The sequence below is a fragment of the Pogoniulus pusillus genome, chromosome 24 (genome assembly GCF_015220805.1).
Source record: "Pogoniulus pusillus isolate bPogPus1 chromosome 24, bPogPus1.pri, whole genome shotgun sequence".
Taxonomy (NCBI): Eukaryota; Metazoa; Chordata; class Aves; order Piciformes; family Lybiidae; genus Pogoniulus; species Pogoniulus pusillus.
The window spans coordinates 19065326-19081791 of record NC_087287.1 but is presented as its reverse complement, the minus strand read 5'-3'; the positions used below and the strand labels follow the sequence as shown (position 1 = coordinate 19081791).

Genomic DNA, 16466 nt, shown 5'->3' with positions numbered 1-16466 from the left:
TCTGAGAATCCCAGAAGGCCAGGGGTTGGAAGGGGACCTCTGGAGATCATCCAGCTCAGTCCCCTGCCAGAGCAGGGGCACCCAGGGCAGGGCACACAGGAACACATCTAGGTGAGGGTTGAAAGTCTCCAGAGCAGGAGACTCCACCACCTCTCTGGGCAGCCTGCTCCAGGCCTCCAGCACCCTTACAGCAAGGAGGCTTCTCCTCGTGCTGAGGTGGAACCTTCTGGGCTCTAGCTTAATGTCCTTCTGCTTCTTTTCTGCTGCAGGTCAGTGACTGGTGGGAGGAATATATCTACCTGAGAGGACGTGGACCAATTATGGTGAACAGCAACTATTTTGCAATGGTAGGTGACTGCTCTGGCTACCTTCAGGTGCCAGGGAGGCAGTGTCAGCTTTCTGCTAGCTGTCTTCTTTGGTGACCTCTCTTTACAAATCCACTCTCACTGACTGTGTGACCTTTGTTTGTCTTTCTTATGGTATAGCCTAAAGCCAGTGCTGTCTTAATGATCACCTTGGCACGTCACCACTTAGGCCAGCTCCTCCCTTGATCTGCTGGGCACACTCCTCCTAATACACCCCAGGAGCCCACTGGCCTTCTTGGCCCCCAGGGCACATTGCTGTGCCATGGGTAACTTGTTAGCCACCAGGACTCTACAGGGCTGCTCTCCAGCAGTCACCTTCCAGCCTCTACTGCTGCAGTTTGTTATTGCTCCCCAGGTGCAGCACTCTGCACTTGTCCCTGTTGAACCTCCCTGGCTCCTCTGTGCCCAGCTCTGTGTGCCCAGGGCTCTCTGGATGGCAGCACAGCCTGCAGCTGTCTCAGCCAAGCCTCCCAGCTTGGTGTCAGCAGCAAACTTGCTGAACAGACTGTGTCTGTGTGTGCCCTCATCAGTGTCATTGATGAAGATGTTGAAGAGGACTGGCCCCAGCACTGATCCCTGGGGGACACCACTGGTCTCAGCTCTCCAGCTGGACCTGGCAGCATTGATCACCACCCTCTGGACCCTGTCTTGCAACCAGTTCCTAACCCCCCTCACTGCCTGCTCTTCCATCCCACACTTGCTCAGCTTGCTCACTAAAATGCCATGGCAGACAGTGTCAAAGGCCTTGCTAAGGCCAAGGGAGACTACATCCACTGCTCTCCCTGAACCTACCCTATCATAGACTGCCATCAGGTTAGTCAAGCAGGACTCCCCCTTGGTAAAAGCACTGTCAGGCTGGGGTGGGAGGGGGTCTTTTAAGTGTACCTTGGCCATCACTAACTTAGGCTTCTTCTGTGCTTTGCAGGACTTCCTTCACTTGTTCCCCACAAGGGTGCAGGCAGCCAGGGCTGGCAATGTCATCCATGCCATCCTGCTCTATCGGAAGAAACTGGACAGGCAGGAAATCAAGCCAGTATGTAGTGTGGCTTTGAAGGGCTTTTGGTCTTTTCCAGCATACTCTGCAAGAACTTGGTCAGTTTTCAAGAGTGGGAGAGGAAATGAACATCTTGCAGTCAGAGCAGTGTGAGATGGAGCTGAACTTGTGGTCTCAAACGTCTTAGTTATCACTTGAGCTGTACGTGGGTGGGAACTGCCAGCTCTGTGCCCAGCTCTGCTGCCCCCAGCACAAGATGGACCTGGAACTACTGGCTCCAGGGGAGGCCACCAAGATGCTCAGAGGATGGAGAACCTCTGCTGTGGGGAGAGGCTGGGAGAGTTGGGGCTCTTCAGCCTAGAGAAGAGAAGGCTCCAGGGAGACCTCAGGGCAGCCTTCCAGTAACCAAAGGGGCTCCAAGAGAGCTGGGGAGGGACTTTGGACAAGGGCAGGGAGTGCCAGGATGAGGGACAATGGCTTGGAGCTGGGGGAGGGGAGAGTGAGAGTGGAAAGGAGGAAGGAATTGTTGAGTGAGGGTGGGGAGAGACTGGCACAGGATCGGATGTGAGGAACAAGTTCTGACCAGGAGGCTGCTGGAACACTGCAACAGGATGCCCAGGGAGGCTGTGGCTGCCCCCTGCCTCGAGCTGTTCAAGGCCAGGCTGGATGAGGCCTTCAGCAAGCTGAGCTGGTGGGAGTTGTCCCTGCCCACAGCAGGGGGGTGGCACTGGATGATCTTTAAGGTCCTTTCCAACCCATTCTATGAATCAAAATCACTGGGTTCTGTCTTGCCAGATCATAGAACCATAGAATCAAGCTGGTTGGAAGAGAGCTCCAAGCTCATCCAGCCCAACCTAGCACCCAGCCCTACTCAACCAACCAGACCATGGCACTAAGTGCCTCATCCAGGCTTGGCTTCAACACTTCCAGGATCCTTGCAGTGTTTGCAGTTCCAGATTTACCCAAAGGGACTGGCACTGGCCTGTGCCCTGTGCTCCACCTAACAGTGCTGCTGCTCTGTGCTAACCATGTGTTGGTACTTTTGAGCCCCTGCAGTCTGAAAAGACTGTGATGATCACATGAGGAGTGGCTGGGCCAGAGGGCTGGACCCTGAGCCCAAGTGTGAGCCTAAGGAGAGATGAAGATGAAATCCTGTTACTCTCAGTTCTGGGTAACAAAGGCAGGCAAAGTGAATGCAGTTCACACATGGAGTCATCTGGGCTGGAAGGGACCTCCAGAGCTCATCCAGCCCAACCCCCTGCACAACATCCTCCACTAGAGCAGGCTGCCCACAGCCCTGTCCAGCCTCACCTGGAATATCTCTAGAGATGGAGCCCAGACCACCTCCTTGGGCAACCTGTTGCAGTGTTCCAGCAGCCTCCTGGTGCAGAACTTGTTCCTCACATCCAATCTCAATCTGCTCTGCTCCAGTTTGCAGCCATTGCCCTCGTCCTGTCCCTGCAGGCCTTTGCAAACAGTCTCTCTGCAGCCTTCTTGCAGCCCCTTCAGGCACTGGAAGTCAGCTCTAAGGTCTGCCTGGAACCTTCTCTTCTCCAGGCTGACCAATCCAGGCTCCCTCAGGCTATTACCTGCAAAGGTGTTTGATCAGTAGTAGCTCTGTTTCAAAACCTTGTTATTTCTTTTGCTAGCCACAGAAGAGAGGGCTGCTTGCCCTAGTGAAGCACTAGTAACTACCTCAGGCATGGGGCCACAACCACCTCCCTGGGCAACCTGTTGCAGCGTTCCAGCAGCCTCCTGCTGCAGACCTTGTTCCTCACATCCAATCTCAATCTGCTCTGCTCCACTTTGCAGCCATTTCCCACATGCAGTCTGTCTGCAGTTCTGCATATCCACCCTGCCCAGTGGCTGTGCTCTGGGGTGGAAACAATCAAGCAGTTTTGTGCAGGTGATAGCAGGGATGGGAGGAGTTGATTGTCCCCACAGAGCTAACCAGTGTTAACTTCTGTTCCTACACAGCCAGAAATGGCTTTCAGAGAAGGAATGAAGGGGTAATGCATGCTGCACGTGTTGGGTTTTGCATCTGGGCTGGCCACTGAGAGCTCTTGGGATCTCAGATGCTGAGCAGCTTCAGCAGCCCTCCTTTGAGCTTTGGTAGAGGGGGAAAGTACAAACCCAGCTGCTGGAATGTTAGGGGAATCTTCCACCTGTAGTTTAAAGAAGGAGGATGAGCAGGGGAGGGAAAACCCTTGGCTTGATGTGCTGTAAATCTTACTGTTCTCCTGCCTGTTTCTCCTCTCCTGCCCGATGTGCTGATGGTGTGAAATCCCCCCTCGGTGTGCCTCTGTGCTGCAGATCCTGCTGCTGGGCTCCACCGTGCCGCTGTGCTCGGCGCAGTGGGAGCGCATGTTCAACACCTCCCGCGTCCCGGGGCTGGAGGCAGGTAAGCACAGCCAGCCGGGGAGGCAGCAGTGGGGACACTCCTGCCACTCTCCTGCTTTTCCTGATCAGGATCATAGAATCAGGCAGGCTGGAAGAGAGCTCCAAGCTCAGCCAGCCCAGCCTAGCACCCAGCCCTGCCCAACCAACCACACCATGGCACTAAGTGCCCCAGCCAGGCTTGGCTGCAACACCTCCAGCCACAGCCACTCCACCACCTCCCTGGGCAGCCCATTCCAGTGCCAATCACTCTCTCTGACAACAACTTCCTCCTCACAGCCAGCCTAGACCTGCCCTGGCACAGCTTCAGACTCTGTCCCCCTCTTCTGTTGCTGCTTGCTTGGCATCAGAGCCCAACCCCACCTGGCTGCAGCCTCCCTGCAGGTAGTTGAAGAGAGCAGGCAGATCCTTCTGCAGCATCTCAGCAGTGGGGCTTTTCAGGTTCATAGGAGCAGAAGACTTGTTTGGGGCACTGAAGGAATTCAGTTAGCAGCTTTCATGCAGTGAGGGCTTCTCTGGCCTGCTGTGCAAACCTTCACCTGCAGTTTGAGACAGAGGCTTCATGCCTAGCTTCAGGCTTATCCCAGTTAAGCCACACAACTAATCAAGTGGGGTTTGTGCTTCACTGACTTTGATCACCCTGCCCTTTTGGGCCGTGGCTGGAGGGTTCCCTCTGCTTCTGCCAGGATAAAGGTGGACAAAGCTTGTGTTCCTAAACCTAGGCTCTCTTAAGACTTCTGCATTGCACTGGGAGTTGTGTGGTGTTTGAGTGCAGCTGAGTTAAAGTTGCCTCAGCTCAGGTTCATTCAGCCTGCACTGCCACTGCTCACTTCTCAGGTACAGAAGTGCAGAGTTAACTGCTTCAGGTTGGCCTCCACTGGTGAAACTCAGGGTGCTGCTTATGGAAACTGGTGATCAGAGCTGGGCAGTGGACTGCTCCTGCAGGAGTCTCTGTGCTGGAGTGTAGATCACAGGATGTTAGGGGCTGGAAGGGACTCCAAGGGATCATCCAGTCCCACCCCCCTGCCAGAGCAGGACCACACAGTCTAGCATAGATCACAGAGGAACACATCCAGACAGGCCTTGAAAGGCTCCACAGAAGGAGACTCCACAACCTCTCTGGGCAGCCTGTGCCAGTGCTCTGGGACCCTTACAGTAAAGAAGTTCCCCCTTGTGCTGAGCTGGAACCTCTTTTGCTGCAGCTTACACCCATTGCTGCTTGTCCTGTCCCAGGGAGCAGAGAGCAGAGCCTGTCCCCCATCCTGATCCCCAGCTTACACCCATTGCTGCTTGTCCTGTCCCAGGCAGCAGTGAGCAGAGCCTGTCCCTCCATCCTGATCCCCAGCTTACACCCATTGCTGCTTGTCCTGTCCCACGGAGCAGTGAGCAGAGCCTGTCCCCCATCCTGATCCCCAGCTTACACCCATTGCTGCTTGTCCTGTCCCACGGAGCAGTGAGCAGAGCCTGTCCCCCATCCTGATCCCCAGCTTACACCCATTGCTGCTTGTCCTGTCCCAGGGAGCAGAGAGCAGAGCCTGTCCCCCTCTCCTGACCCCCAGCTTACACCCATTGCTGCTTGTCCTGTCCCAGGGAGCAGTGAGCAGAGCCTGTCCCCCTCTCCTGACCACCAGCTTACACCCATTGCTGCTTGTCCTGTCCCAGGGAGCAGTGAGCAGAGCCTGTGCCCCTCTCCTGACCCCCAATTTACACCCATTGCTGCTTGTCCTATCCCAGAGAGCAGAGCCTGTGCCCCTCTCCTGACCCCCAGCTTACACCCATTGCTGCTTGTCCTGTCCCAGGCAGCAGTGAGCAGAGCCTGTGCCCCTCTCCTGACCCCTAGCTTACACCCATTGCTGCTTGTCCTATCCAGGGAGCAGTGAGCAGAGCCTGTCCCCCATCCTGACCCCTAGCTTATATCCATTGCTGCTTGTCCTATCCAGGGAGCAGTGAGCAGAGCCTGTCCCCCTCTCCTGATCCCCAGTTTACACCCATTGCTGCTTGTCCTGTCCCAGGGAGCAGAGAGCAGAGCCTGTGCCCCTCTCCTGACCCCCAGCTTATATCCATTGCTGCTTGTCCTGTCCCAGGGAGCAGAGAGCAGAGCCTGTGCCCCTCTCCTGACCCCCAGCTTACACCCATTGCTGCTTGTCCTGTCCCAGGGAGCAGAGAGCAGAGCCTGTGCCCCTCTCCTGACCCCCAGCTTATATCCATTGCTGCTTGTCCTGTCCCAGGGAGCAGAGAGCAGAGCCTGTGCCCCTCTCCTGACCCCCAGCTTACACCCATTGCTGCTTGTCCTGTCCCAGGGAGCAGAGAGCAGAGCCTGTGCCCCTCTCCTGACCCCCAGCTTACACCCATTGCTGCTTGTCCTATCCCAGAGAGCAGAGCCTGTGCCCCTCTCCTGACCCCCAGCTTACATCCATTGCTGCTTGTCCTGTCCCAGGGAGCAGTGAGCAGAGCCTGTGCCCCTCTCCTGACCCCCAGCTTACATCCATTGCTACTTGTCCTGTCCCAGGGAGCAGAGAGCAGAGCCTGTCCCCCCCATCCTGATCCCCAGCCCTCAGGTGTTTATAAACCTTGATTAAATCCCCTCTCAGCCTTCTCTTCTCCAGACCAAGCAGCCCCAGGTCCCTGAGCCTGCAGACAGCTGCCTCCAGCCCCTGTCCCTGCTGCGGCAGGAGCTGGTGAAGGCAGCAGAGGGAGGGCTGGCAGGCGGCGGGGGCGGGCGTGGGTGCGCGGAGCCCTCGGCTTTGTTTTTACACAGTGGTTACAATTCTAGATGCTCTGCAGCATGTGAAAGACAGCAAACACATTGTTGTGTATCACAAGGGCCGCTACTTCAAGGTGTGGCTGTACCACGACGGCAGGCTGCTGAGGCCCCGCGAGATCCAGCAGCAGATGCAGAGGATCCTGGACGATGACTCGGAGCCTCAGGCTGGGGAAGAGAAGCTGGCAGCTCTTACAGCAGGAGACAGGTACAGGGGGCTGCTGTGTTTCCAGCTGTGCTCTTGCATAATTGCTCTGGAGTGTTGGGTTGGAAGCGTGCAGCCAGCTCATGATTCCTCTTTGGAGCAATACTTGCTCTGGAGTGTTGGGTTGGAAGCATGCAGCCAGCTCATGATTCCTCTTTGGAGCAATGATTGCTCTGGAGTGTTGGGTTGGAAGTGTGCAGCCAGCTCATGATTCCTCTTTGGAGCAATAATGGCTCTGGAGTGTTGGGTTGGAAGTGTGCAGCCAGCTCATGATTCCTCTTTGGAGCAATGAATGCTCTGGAGTGTTGGGTTGGAAGTGTGCAGCCAGCTCATGATTCCTCTTTGGAGCAATGAATGCTCTGGAGTGTTGGGTTGGAAGTGTGCAGCCAGCTCATGATTCCTCTTTGGAGCAATGAATGCTCTGGAGTGTTGGGTTGGAAGTGTGCAGCCAGCTCATGATTCCTCTTTGGAGCAATGATTGCTCTGGAGTGTTGGGTTGGAAGTGTGCAGCCAGCTCATGATTCCTCTTTGGAGCAATGATTGCTCTGGAGTGTTGGGTTGGAAGTGTGCAGCCAGCTCATGATTCCTCTTTGGAGCAATACTTGCTCTGGAGTGTTGGGTTGGAAGTGTGCAGCCAGCTCATGATACCTCTTGGGAGCAATAATGGCTCTGGAGTGTTGGGTTGGAAGTGTGCAGCCAGCTCATGATTCCTCTTTGGAGCAATGAATGCTCTGGAGTGTTGGGTTGGAAGTGTGCAGCCAGCTCATGATACCTCTTTGGAGCAATAATTGCTCTGGAGTGTTGGGTTGGAAGTGTGCAGCCAGCTCATGATTCCTCTTTGGAGCAATGATTGCTCTGGAGTGTTGGGTTGGAAGTGTGCAGCCAGCTCATGATTCCTCTTTGGAGCAATAATTGCTCTGGAGTGTTGGAGTGGAAGCATGCAGCCAGCTCATGATTCCTCTTTGGAGCAATGATTGCTCTGGAGTGTTGGGTTGGAAGTGTGCAGCCAGCTCATGATACCTCTTTGGAGCAATGATTGCTCTGGAGTGTTGGAGTGGAAGCATGCAGCCAGCTCATGATTCCTCTTTGGAGCAATGATTGCTCTGGAGTGTTGGGTTGGAAGTGTGCAGCCAGCTCATGATACCTCTTTGGAGCAATAATTGCTCTGGAGTGTTGGATTGGAAGCATGCAGCCAGCTCATGATTCCTCTTTGGAGCAATGATTGCTCTGGAGTGTTGGGTTGGAAGTGTGCAGCCAGCTCATGATACCTCTTTGGAGCAATAATTGCTCTGGAGTGTTGGATTGGAAGCATGCAGCCAGCTCATGATACCTCTTTGGAGCAATGATTGCTCTGGAGTGTAGGGTTGGAAGTGTGCAGCCAGCTCATGATTCCTCTTTGGAGCAATAATTGCTCTGGAGTGTTGGATTGGAAGCATGCAGCCAGCTCATGATTCCTCTTTGGAGCAATGATTGCTCTGGAGTGTTGGGTTGGAAGTGTGCAGCCAGCTCATGATTCCTCTTTGGAGCAATGATTGCTCTGGAGTGTTGGGTTGGAAGTGTGCAGCCAGCTCATGATTCCTCTTTGGAGCAATAATTGCTCTGGAGTGTAGGGTTGGAAGTGTGCAGCCAGCTCATGATACCTCTTTGGAGCAATGATTGCTCTGGAGTGTAGGGTTGGAAGTGTGCAGCCAGCTCATGATTCCTCTTTGGAGCAATGATTGCTCTGGAGTGTTGGATTGGAAGCGTGCAGCCAGCTCATGATTCCTCTTTGGAGCAATGATTGCTCTGGAGTGTTGGATTGGAAGCATGCAGCCAGCTCATGATTCCTCTTTGGAGCAATGATGGATCTGGAGTGTTGGGTTGGAAGCATGCAGCCAGCTCATGATACCTTAGAATCATAGAATGAAGCAGGCTGGAAGAGAGCTCCAAGCTGCTCCAGCCCAACCTAGCACCCAGCCCTGGCCAGTCAACCAGACCATGGCACTAAGTGCCCCAGCCAGGCCTGTCTTCAGCATTTCCATATAATGGACTAGGCTGGAAGTGACCTCTAGAGGTCATCTACTCTGCCCCCCCTGCACTCAGCAGGGACATCCTCACTAGCCCAGGCCACCAGGAAGCCTCACCTTTATTGTCACCAGGTAAGGGGCCTCAACCACCTCCCTGGGCAACCTGTTCCAGTGCTCCACCACCCTCATGGTACAGAACTTGCTCCTAACATCCAATCTGAATCTGCTCTTCCCAAGCTGGAAGCCATTGCCTCTTGTCCTGTCCCTGCAGGCCTTCGCAAACAGCTTCTCTCCTTCCTGTAGGCTCCCTTCAGGTACTGCTGTTAGGTGCCCCTGGAGCCTTGGGCAGTGCTGATGGATGCTGCTGTCAGGTCTTTAGGCATTTAGAGCTCCCTGGACTTGATGGCAGTGTTGCAGTGCCAGCCTTGTGTCCAGACTGGCTACAAGTAGCTGCCGCAGTGTGGTTCAATTGGCTTTAACACCAGAGTGGTCACAGGCTCACAGGATGTCAGGGGTTGGAAGGGACCCAAGGAGATCATCCAGTCCAACCCCCTGCCAGAGCAGGACAATCCTATCTGACACAGAGCACACAGGAACACATCCAGACAGGCCTTGAGAGGCTCCAGAGAAGGAGACTCCACAACCTCTCTGGGCAGCCTGTGCCAGGGCTCTGGGACCCTTACAGGAAAGAAGTTCTCCCTTGTGTTGAGACAGAACCTCTTTTGCTGCAGCTTGCACCCATTGCTGCTTGTGCTGTCCCAGGCAGCAGTGAGCAGAGCCTGTCCCCCCCTCCTGGCAGCCCTCAGATACTTAGGAACATTTATCCAATCCCCTCTCAGTCTTCTCTTCTCCAGACTGAGCAGCCCCAGGGCCCTCAGCCTCACCTCATCAGCCATGCCCTCCTGGCCCCTCATCATCCTCGTAGCCCTCTGCTGGACCCTCTCCAGCAGATCCCTGTCCCTCTGAAACTGGGGAGCCCAAACCTGAAGGCAGTACTCAAGATGGGGTCTGAGCAGGGCAGAGCAGAGGGGGAGGAGAACCTCCCTTGATCTGCTGGGCACACTGCTCCTAACCCACCCCAGGATCCCATTGGCCTCTTGGCCCCCAGGGCACATTGCTGTGCCATGGATGTTCTCCACCAGCACCCCCAGGGCCCTCTCCACAGGGCTGCTCTCCAGCAGTCACCTCCCAGCCTCTGCTGCTGCAGTTTGTTATTGCTCCCCAGGTGCAGGACTCTGCACTTGTCCCTGTTGAACTTCATCTGGTCCCTCTGTGCCCAGCTCTGTGCCCAGGTCTCTCTGGATGGCAGCACAGCCTGCAGCTGTCTCAGCCAAGCCTCCCAGCTTGGTGTCAGCAGCAAACCTGCTGAGCAGACTCTGTCTGTGCCCTCATCAATGTCATTGATGAAGATGTTGAAGAGGACTGGCCCCAGCACTGATCCCTGGGGGACACCACTGGTCACAGCTCTCCAGCTGGACCTGGCACCTTTGATCACCACCCTCTGAACTCTGTCTTGCCACCAGTTCCTGGCCACTGGGAAGCTTTATAGTGTTACGGGCAGCAAACTGCTTGAGGCTTGGGCTTCACTGGCACTGTGAAGCAGATTGTGGAAGTCAGGGCTGAGAACCCAGGAGCTGTTGCTGCATGCTCACAGCTTGCACCTGCAGACTAGGGGAGGATGTGCTCAGCTGGCTCTAGGCAGTAGACCAAGGAACAGAATGAATTAGTGACAAACTTAGTTCAGTTCTTTCTCTTTCTGCTTTAACCCAAGCTGAAATACTTTCTCCTTGGGAAAGCCACACACAGTTTTAAAGGAATAAGATGCAGCTGTAGAGGAATTGCACTGTTCAGGACTTCTTACCATGGACCTTGTTGTTGCCAGCTGTCCAGACTCTTAGGTGCTGCAACAGTGGATATTAATAGCTATTGATTGATTGATTGATTTCATAGGATCAGTCAGGGCTGGAAGGGAGCACAAGGAGCAGCCAGTTCCAACCTCCCTGCCATGCCCAGGGACACCCTACCCTAGAGCAGGCTGCACACAGCCTCAGCCAGCCTGGCCTCAAATACCTCCAGCCATGGGGCCTCAACCACCTCCCTGGGCAACCCATTCCAGCCTCTTACCACTCATGCTGAACATCTTCCTCCTCCTCCTCCTCCTCAGATCCAGTTCCTGATGAGCTGTGCTGTACATTTTGCCTGGCATAGAAGTGTTGAGTTTCTGAGCATGAAGCTTTGCACCTGGGAGATGTGGAGTTGGTTCCTAGCATTACTTTGTGTACTTTTACCCTTACAATATGGTTTTAAAAGAGTCAAAGAAGTCACTTCAGATTTGAGAGAAGCAAGAGGAGTGTGTGGTGGAGCTGTTGAGGCTGATAAAGGCAGCAGTGAGAGGTGCATGTAATACTAAGTGACTCCTCTTTGCAGAGTGCCGTGGGCTAGAGCTCGGCAGGCGTATTTCAGCCACGGCAAGAACAAGCAGTCCTTGGATGCCATTGAGAAGGCAGCATTCTTCGTGACACTGGATGACACTGAGCAAGGCTACAGGAAAGAAGATCCAGTGAGGTCTCTGGATGCCTATGCCAAGTCATTAATCCATGGCAGATGCTATGACAGGTACAGTCCTGCCTCTCCTGTGGGGTTTCTCTAACTCGCGCAGCTGGTACATTCCATAGGATCACAGAGGGCTTGGGTAGGAAGGGACCTTCAAAGGTCTCACAATCCAGCCAGCTGCAGGAGCCCTCCAAGCTGCTCCAGCCCAGCCCTGCACCCAGCACTGCAGGCTCAGCACCAAACCATGTCCCTAAGCCCTCCAAGCTGCTCCAGCCCAGCCCTGCACCCAGCACTGCAGGCTCAGCACCAAACCATGTCCCTAAGCCCTCCAAGCTGCTCCAGCCCAGCCCTGCACCCAGCACTGCAGGCTCAGCACCAAACCATGTCCCTAAGCACTCCAAGCTGCTCCAGCCCAGCCCTGCACCCAGCACTGCAGGCTTAGCACCAAACCAGGGCCCTCAGCACCAGCTCCACAGGCTGCTGGAACACCCCCAGGGATGGGCACTGCAGCACTGCCCTGGGCAGCCTGGGCCAAGCTTTGAGAAGCCTTCCAGGGCAGAAATGTTTCCTCCTGTCCAGCCTGAGCCTCCCCTGCTGCAGCTTGGAACCAGTTCCTCTGCTCCTGTGCCTTGGCACCAAGCAGCAGAGGCTGCCCCCTCCTCGCTGCAGCCTCCCTTCAGGGAGCTGCAGAGAGCAGTGAGCTCTGCCCTGAGCCTCCTCTCCTGCAGCCTGCACACCCCCAGCTGCCTCAGCCCCTCCTCACCCCCAGCTGCTCCAGAATCATTAGTCCCTTTGCCTTCCCATGAGCAGGGACATCTTTCACTCCATCAAATTGCTCAAAGCCTCACCCAGCCTGACCTTGGACACTTCCAGTGATGGATATCTCCACTTTCTCTGGATGCTGTTTTGTGGTCTCAGTCTCTGTTTAAAAAAGGTTCCATTTACTGAGTGTTCTCCCTTAGGATGAGCCTAAATCCCCTCTCCTGCAATTCATAACCATTGCCCCTTGGCTTGGCACCAGGCTGTGGCAGAATGGCTTTCCCAGTGTTGCCAACGAGCCTGCTCTGCATACTGAAAGGCCACAAGGTGGTGGTGGCCCAGAGCCTTCTCTTCCCCGAGCTGAACAACCTCAACTCTCAGCTTTTCATCATGGCAGAGGTGTTGCAGCTCTCTGACCACTCTGTGGCCTTCCTTTAGACCCACCTGAAGAGGTCCTTGCTGTTGTGGTGTTGAGGCTGTTGAGGTGTTGGGGTGGGCTCAGGACCTGCCAGCCCTGTGGAGCTCAAAACATGAGTGGCTTTCTGAGCTGCTGCCACCTTGGCTCCAGTTCTTCATCCACCAAGATCCCAAAGTCCTCCTCTGCAGAACTACTTGGTCTGTTCATCCCCAGTCCACACATCAGTAGTGGGGATTGTCCCAGCCCAGATGCAGGACCTTGCACTTGGCTTCACTGAACTTCCTGATGTTCAAATTGGTATCTGATAACCTCCTGAATAATAGCAAATGGACCTTTAAACAAGGCACCCTTTGAGTCTTTAAACATCAAGAACAAGTGGATTTGACTCTGAATTTCAGAGATGAAGTTGCAGCATCAGCATGCTTCTGAAATCTGCCTTTCTTTTGTAGGTGGTTTGATAAAACATTCACCCTGGTAGTCTTCAGAAATGGCAGAATGGGCCTGAATGCAGAGCACTCGTGGGCAGATGCTCCTATTGTTGGACACTTGTGGGAGGTAGGTCTTCAGGAGAGGTTGTTAGTGAGAAGAGAATCAGAGAATCATAGAATGGTTTAGGTTGGAAGGGACCTCAAGGCTCAGCCAGCTCCAACCCCGGCCATGGGCAGGGACACCTCCCACTAGAACAGGTTGCTCAAGGCCTCATCCAACCTGGCCTTGAACACCTCCAGGGAGGTTGTGGAGCACAGAATCACCCAATGGGATCAAAGATCCCATTGGGTGATTCTGTGCTCCACAACCTCCCTGGCCAACCTGTGCCAGGGTCTCACCACCCTCAACCTGTGCCAGGGTCTCACCACCCTCAACCTGTGCCAGTGTCTCACCACCCTCAACCTGTGCCAGTGTCTCACCACCCTCGCTGCAAACAGCTTCTTCCTAACACCCAGTTTCAGTCTCCCCTCTGCCAGTTCAAACCCACTCCCCCTTGCCCTGTCATCACCAGACCTTGTCAATAGCCTCTCCCCAGCCTTCCTGGAGCCCTCTTCAGATCCTGGAAGGCCACTCCAAGGTCTCCTTATAGCCTTCTCTAGGCTGCACAGCCCCAACTCTCTCAGCCTGTCCTGATAGAACGTTAGGGGTTGGAAGTGACCTCTGGAGATCATCCTCCTGTCCAGCCCCCCACTGCCAGAGCAAGGGCACTCAGAAGGGGTGGAGGCCATGCAGCAGTCCTGAAGATCAGCAGCAGTTTCAGTCACTTGCATGTGTGCTGCTGAGGAGCAACAGTGGAATAAAAAGGACCACTAGAGGTGGCTGCACCAGAAAGGTCCTAATGAGCACAGATGTCTCCAGAAAGCACTGCTACAGCTCCCAGCTAACTGGTTCCTGGCATTTTAAGTCAGTAGGTGGCTGCCTGCCTGCCACAGCATTGTGTTCCACGTGCTCCTGAAGGGCTGCAGCTTCTGCTGTGACAATCCCCTGCTTCCAAAACACAAAGAAACAGCAGAGCTGAGCTTTTGCTTTCAGTCATTGTGTGCTGAGCTGCAGGTCGAGAAGCTGTTTAAAATGATCTCTGTTTATCTGCAGTGAATGCAAGAACTGCACATTTGGTCAGGGCTGTACATCATGGAGCTAATTCACTGCTTGCAATCCCCTTTGAGGGTTTTTCCATTCTCTTTTAAACTGAAAGCCATGAGCAGTTACATAGAACCATAGAATCAAGCAAGTGGGAAGAGAGCTCCAAGCTCAGCCAGCCCAACCTAGCACCCAGCCCTGCCCAACCAACCAGACCATGGCACTAAGTGCCCCAGCCAGGCTTGGCTGCAACACCTCCAGGCACAGCCACTCCACCACCTCCCTGGGCAGCCCATTCCAATGCCAATCACTCTCTCTGACAACAACTTCCTCCTCACAGCCAGCCTAGACCTGCCCTGACACAGCTGGAGGCAGCAATGAGCTCTGCTCTGAGCCTCCTCTGCTGCAGGCTGCACACCCCCAGCTCCCTCAGCCTCTCCTCACAGGGCTCTGCTCCAGGCCCCTCCCCAGCCTTGTTGCCCTTCTCTCAACACCTTCCAGCACCTCAACATCTCTCTTGAACTGAGGAGCCCAGAACTGGACACAGCACTCCAGGGGTGGCCTGAGCAGTGCTGAGCTTTTTCTTTCCATGTTTTCATCCAGCCCTATCCAATCAACTAAGACCATGGCCCTAGGTGCCTCATCCCAGGTTTAACAGATTCCAATCAATTGATAATTTGTTTTTAACACCTTGGGAATGTTTTAAGACCATGGGAATGTGAGTCTACCTTTCTTGAAGCTGCATTGTTTATCTCAGACACAGGTTTAGTGCATTCCCACCAAGCTTTATCTTTCCACGTTTTAACAGATTCAAATCTATTAATAATTTAATTTTGGTTTAATACCTTGGGAATGTTTTAGTAGCTTGGGAATGTTTTAATACCTTGGAAATATGAGTCCACCTCTGCTGAAGCTGCATTGGTTATCTTGGCTATGTGGTTAGCACATTCCCACCAAGCCTTTTCTATCCCTGTTTTCACCCAGCCCTATCCAGTCAACTAGCCCATGACACTAAGTGCCTCATCCCAGGTTTAACAGATTCAAATGTATAGATAGTTTGGTTTTAATAGCTTGGGAATGTTTTAATACCTTGGGCATGTGAGTCCACCTCTGCTGAAGCCACAGTGGATACCTGTCCCTTCCCACCCGAGAGCTCTAGAGCACACCTAGCCTGGGCTTCAGTTTTAAGTGGAATGCCAATCTTTAAAAGGTATGAAAATCTGTGCAGGCTTGTGCACTTACTCTGAAAATCTGTTTCTTGATCAACAAGTTCTGGCAGATCACAGATCCTCCAGCCTCTAATATGGGCTAAGGTTGTAAAGACTAAAGCCTGCAAGAGTGCTCTTGGCTGACCACCACCGAGTTTGAGCCTTCTGCTAGAACCATTCTGATGGAGTTCAGTAGCAGCCCTGGATGTCTGTGCACAGCTGCTGTTCTTCCCTCTCACACTGCAAATCAAAAGGCCTTAAATGAAATAAGGAGTGAAAGCAGAGGGCTTCAGCTGCAGCTGGTGTCAGTGTCTGGCTGGTGTGAGCAGTGCCCGGCCGTGGGCTGTGCTGCTTGCCCACCGCGGCGCTCGGCGTGCAGCTGCCTGTGCTGCAGCTCTGAATCATAGAATCAAGCAGGTTGGAAGAGACCTCCAAGATCATCCAGTCCAACCTAGCACCCAGCCCTAGCCAGTCAACCAGACCATGGCACTAAGTGCCTCATCCAGTCTTTTCTTGAAGACCCCCAGGGACGGTGCCTCCACCACCTCCCTGGGCAGCCCATTCCAATGCCAATCACTCTCTCTGGGAAGAACTTCCTCCTAACATCCAGCCTATACCTACCCTGGCACAACTTGAGACTGTGTCCCCTTGTTCTATTGCTGGTTGCCTGGGAGAAGAGGCCACCCCCCACCTGGCTACAATGCCCCTTCAGGTAGTTGTAGACAGTAATAAGATCACCCCTGAGCCTCCTCTTCTCCAGGCTAAACAGGCCCAGCTCCCTCAACCTCTCCTCATAGGATTTGTGCTCCAGGCCCCTCACCAGCTTTGTTGCCCTTCTCTGGACATGTTCCAGCACCTCAACAGCTCTCTTGAATTGAGTGGCCCAGAACTGGACACAGCACTCAAGGTGTGGCCTGACCAGTGCTGAGTACAGGGGAAGAATAACCTCCCTTGTCCTACTGGCCACACTGCTCCTGAGTTCTCTCTTCTGCAGAACGTGATGGCAACAGAATACCTGGAGCTGGGTTATACAGAAGATGGGCACTGTAAAGGAGAGATCAATCAGAACATTCCTGTCCCTACCAAACTACAGTGGGAAATTCCAGAAGAGGTAAGTACGGAAGAGCAAGTGGCTGGGGATAGAAGCTTCTCCTTGCCAGTTGTTACTCAGCTGTGTGTCCCCTGTGTGCATGGGACTCACTTCTCTTCAGGTGTCAGGGGGTTTTAACAT

At 54.1% G+C, this 16466-nt stretch overlaps 1 protein-coding gene across 3 annotated transcripts in view; it reads left to right on the top strand.

Moving 5' to 3' along the window:
• LOC135186272 (carnitine O-palmitoyltransferase 1, liver isoform-like) overlaps positions 1-16466 on the top strand; it is a 72396-nt gene that overhangs the window by 35445 nt on the left and 20485 nt on the right. For all 3 annotated transcript variants that reach the window (XM_064163858.1, XM_064163859.1, XM_064163860.1), the window contains exons 9-15: positions 270-347; positions 1291-1398; positions 3673-3760; positions 6530-6725; positions 11156-11344; positions 12908-13013; positions 16230-16346. In XM_064163858.1, the coding sequence (XP_064019928.1) occupies positions 270-347; positions 1291-1398; positions 3673-3760; positions 6530-6725; positions 11156-11344; positions 12908-13013; positions 16230-16346 (882 nt within the window). The remainder of the gene's footprint in view (positions 1-269; positions 348-1290; positions 1399-3672; positions 3761-6529; positions 6726-11155; positions 11345-12907; positions 13014-16229; positions 16347-16466) is intronic.